Source organism: Cariama cristata, unplaced genomic scaffold (assembly GCF_000690535.1).
Source record: "Cariama cristata isolate BGI_N322 unplaced genomic scaffold, ASM69053v1 scaffold13393, whole genome shotgun sequence".
NCBI lineage: Eukaryota > Metazoa > Chordata > Aves > Cariamiformes > Cariamidae > Cariama > Cariama cristata.
The window spans coordinates 5,814-10,273 of NW_009609029.1; the positions used below are offsets into that span (position 1 = coordinate 5,814).

Genomic DNA, 4,460 nt, shown 5'->3' on the forward strand with positions numbered 1-4,460 from the left:
GCTCACAGATCCCTTTGTGCTGCAAGAAGGGTTGGATGCATTCCTCCTCGTTAAACAAAAATAAACTGCCTAGGCTTGACAGGCACACCATGGCATCCTTGTAGAAGGAATGATTAGCCATTCCCAGAAAAGCTCAGCAAAGAACATAACTTTGCCCTTCTTTTGTAAGATGAGTTGGCACCGGTTCCTCCCATTTTCACTGGCACTGGCACATGCTGTAGTTAACCAAATCAAGCCCTTTGCTGGTATCAGTCGAATCATGACTGCTGAATCATCACATCTAGCAAAGCCTCGGCTCAGACATACCAAATATTTGCTTTTGTCTCTTCCTATTGTAGGATTTTTTGAGATACAGGAGGAAGGAGCAGCCCAAAATAGTTCCAGCAAAGCCACAAGCCCACCTGTCCCTGAAAATCCCAGTATGTTAAATAAGTCACTAGGCAAGAGCACCACATCCTCACTAAGGTCCCAATGCAGAAAGCACAGCAGAGTCATTTTGGTGATCTGGCTCTGTTATCTCCTAACCACCCCGCACACTGCACAGCATCAGTGATCCCAGCCCCTTGTAAGATAGGGAAGGGAGCCTCCAAACCCATGGAGGGATGCTTCCCCACAGAGGGCAGATACTGCTGAAGTTACAAAAAGCCCCATCTTTTAACAGGAAACCACTAAGATAAATAGAAGCTTAAGGTGAAGAAGGACAACTATTTCTGCTTTAAGGATGGAAATAAAACAATGTTTTCATTCCTTCCTGCACCTTTAGATTCTTCTCCCTCTTGTATTTAGGGAATCCTTTTAAAACTTATTTGTGAAGGGTTAATCTTTTCTCTACTTAAGTTAGATTCTTGCAGGATGTCCAAAAACAACAGCTTTTAGAATCTCCAAGTGGCATCTGCAATTTCAGTCAAGAGCCCCAAATACCTCCAGAGATTGATGAGGAACATGTCACATATCCACAGATTTACAGATCAGACTGGGACCACAAAGGATGCAATGAGCATGGCACCAACTCCAGTGAGGATGTCAGTGTACAAACTGCAGATCTATGCACTAGACAGTAAGGTATCCAGGGAGACAAAGAAAACTTGAAACAGCAAATAAACACTCCTCCCTATCGAGGCTCAATTTTTTTAATATATATTTGTTAGAGCAAAATTATCCTTTAGTACTTTGAACAGCCAGTAACACTTAATACTGAAGTGTGTTGTGTTTTCTCAGTATAAATATTAGGCTGGAGTGGGGAAGGAAAAAAAAAAGCTCTGAGCACAAAAGTAGAGAATGGCAGAGATAGCTGCAAAAGAAAAGAGATTTCATTGATACAAAGGGGTGACAAGAATATACTCTGAGAAAGATTATTGTACTCCTGATAAAACATTAAGACACCAGACATTGCAAAGTTACAAATTTATTTGTTTTGAAATAAATACAAATACTTCATTAAGAAACTTTTCTTGATAGACTTTACACAATAGCTTTATTCTTTCTAGAAATTGTCTGTTCTTCCCACATGCCGTTACGGATATTCTACACAAGAGCTGAAGTTAGTCAATATAAAGTAACCTAGATGGTGTTCTTCTGAAAAAGCAATCCCAAAGTATTAACATTTGCTATTTAACTGCTCGGCATTTGTTTTCTTGTTTGTGTGAGGACTGCAATGCAGCAAGTATGCACTGGAGCTCAGGAAATCCTGTCCCACTACACTACCTACGGAAGGACAAACTTCAGAACACCCAACTGTGAAAATCTGACTGGCGGGAAGGTATCAAGCCACTAGCATCAAAGAAAGTAACCCAAGGTATTCAGAGGCTATGTAAAGATGCAGAATCAGCACATCATTACATTTACGCAGTCATTAAACACTGTATTTCACAGACACAGTGTTGCTGCTCCACCACTTTGTGGAATACACTTCCCAGCACCAGTAAGATCTCATCAGAGTTTCAAATCTAGTAATTAGTGGCAGTTGAATGTACAGTATCTAATCACATGCCATCCCGCATTTATTCATCTCTCCTGACAAAGAACAGCTGGATCTGGCTTTGCTTACAAAATTCCAAATTTATCACAATTGTGCTGGACACAAAAACTTGAGCTGCAAAGATAAGAAGCTGTCTGAAAGAAAAATCAAGCTGTTTCTGCTTTGCTGGCATGTACGGCTACCCTACTTGTTACAACTACACCATCTTCTGCGGTATGGTAAACCTTTGGCCCAAGATCTCAAACAGGAAATGCTACCTTGCTTATTAAATTTAAATCCGGTGCTCATTTGGCTAAGCAGGTTTTAGGGTCTAGGAGGGGGTAAGGGAAGGAAAGGAAGACCGGAACTAAATCTCAAAAAAGTGAAATAAAAAAGCTTAAAGATTTAGTTTGTCTCAAAGTCACATTAAAATCGCCTATTTTAGTAGTATATTATTGTACACAGGAAAACAGGCTTGAATACTAATGAATTAGAAGGCCTATAAATGCACAATACATTAACTTCTCTATCATTTGAAGTCAAGCTATATACAATGAATTCAACTCCAGCTTCATGAGGCCATAATACATTTGTTTTGTTTCCTTTTTTAAAAGCCATCCATAAGAGCGATTTTTTTCTCCCCCTCTTTGAAACTCATCTCAAATTTGCCGGTTTACTTCAAGAAAATAAGAGATAAAGGGGCATGTAACAGTTTTGATTTTAAAGGAGGATATTAAGCAAGTCTGGTTTGACTCTGAAGTGTTTACAACCACATCAGCTTTTGGCAAGTATCCTTTAGAATTTGGCATCCACTGAAGGAGGGCACAATAGCAGCAACTGTCTGAGTTACAAGAATAACGATAGAGCAAATGAGATGCTTCTTTTCTTTGGTCCCTGTCAGACCCTGGTGAACAGAGTTCATCCTACAGAATAGCTTGAGATTAATACCAGTTATGTTTTTGTAATACACAGGGGGCATCCATTACTTTTTCACACTGTGACCAGTTTAAACCTCCCACAGCCATCTAACAGGACACTTCCATGGACTTGGGGCTTGATTGTTCAGCGTTGCTTGCCGAGTTCGGCGTCAGCTCAATGCGTGTGTCTGTGTGGGAGCGGTTCCTGGCACCGTCCCCGGTGTGGGATCGGCTCCTCGTTCCCTCCCCAGTGTGAGACCGGCTCCTTGTGCCTTCCCCAGTGTGAGACCGGCTCCTCTGTCCTTCCAAAGAGGTTACGCTGGAGCCAGAAGCAGTGCGGGACCTCATCAGCCTGGTCATGCTAGCAGAGGGGACTAGAAGAACAGCCTTTCATTAATGCTTTGCTTCTTGGGCTTGCAAGGAAACCCTTGCCTCCCTCTCCAGCCTTAACCATCCTTGGAGAAGCCTTCAAGGTTGAATATATACTTCTCACGGTAGCTTCATGTGCAGAAGTACCACCACTTCTCCAGGCTTACTGTTAAGGGGCCCAAATTATGAAGGCAAAATTGGTGGCCAGGGCTGAGGGATTCAAGACAGAGCTTTATGGCATGTTACTGTGGCTGCAACAATCCGGAGGAAAACTAAGAAGACTCATCAGACCTCCCATTACTTTCAGACATTTAAGCTTTGCTGGCAGCCCAGGATAGCAATGCATCTACACAAGAGGAGTTGTCAGAAGCACATACATAAAGGACAAACAGCTACAGATCAAAGAAGCCTCCGAACTAATGAGGTTTTAAATGTTGTGTGCAGCATATGAATCGTATCCTGTGATGCAACGAGGGGCCACTATTACATATATCCACCTTAAAAATATTGAGCAGTATTTGTAGGTATAAGCTGCCTACAAAGCTCTCTACTATTTAGTAGCATAATTTGGTCTGAAAACCCTTCACCCAGACACCACAGCTGTGTTTTCTCCCCTTGCAAATGCATATCCAACAGGGAAAAGATCACACATCTGGGATCAGAAGACTCTCTGGGTGCTTAGATGCCCAACAAACTTCGGTAGCCAGGTTAACTGTTTCATAAAACCAATACTTACTGTATCCCATTCCCTGAACAAAGTATTTGAAAGCTTCTGCGAGCTTGGCAGGCTGCAAAAGAAAGAGAGAATTATTGTACGCAGTGCTCAGCAAGTTAGATACATTACAATGTTATAGATGCCATAGATACCCTATCTTAAATATTCTCTGGGTTCTACTGGGTGTCTGAAAATTTCATTTACACAACAGAATTCCACTATTCCCCTCCCTAGTCTGCTCTTCCGCCCCATTATTTTACCAAATGGACACATGAATATGAGAACGAGACTTCCACAGAAGTGATGACAAGTAGTCTAAGCCTGGCTCAAACTTGACTCATGCAGTTGCTGAGGCAGGTGAGCCAAAGTAAAACAACTGGCCTCACAAGATATACAAGGCAGTTCATACAGGGTCAGTAACTGAGCAATTCCTAATCAGCAGGGAACAAATTCAGCTACTCAGAGCTGATAGTTATGGTTGTAGGGCAAAAAAGCTCAGCAG

General features: G+C 41.9%; 1 protein-coding gene across 1 annotated transcript in view; it reads right to left on the minus strand.

Annotated features, from left to right (window-relative positions):
- Positions 1 to 2,477: 2,477 nt before the first annotated feature.
- Positions 2,478 to 4,460, minus strand: part of NDRG1 (N-myc downstream regulated 1) — a 26,299-nt gene continuing 24,316 nt past the window's right edge. The window contains exons 14-15 of the mRNA XM_009697384.1: positions 3,980 to 4,031; positions 2,478 to 3,248 (exon numbers count right to left, since the gene is read on the minus strand). Of these exons, the coding sequence (XP_009695686.1) occupies positions 2,983 to 3,248; positions 3,980 to 4,031 (318 nt within the window). The 3' untranslated portion in view covers positions 2,478 to 2,982. The remainder of the gene's footprint in view (positions 3,249 to 3,979; positions 4,032 to 4,460) is intronic.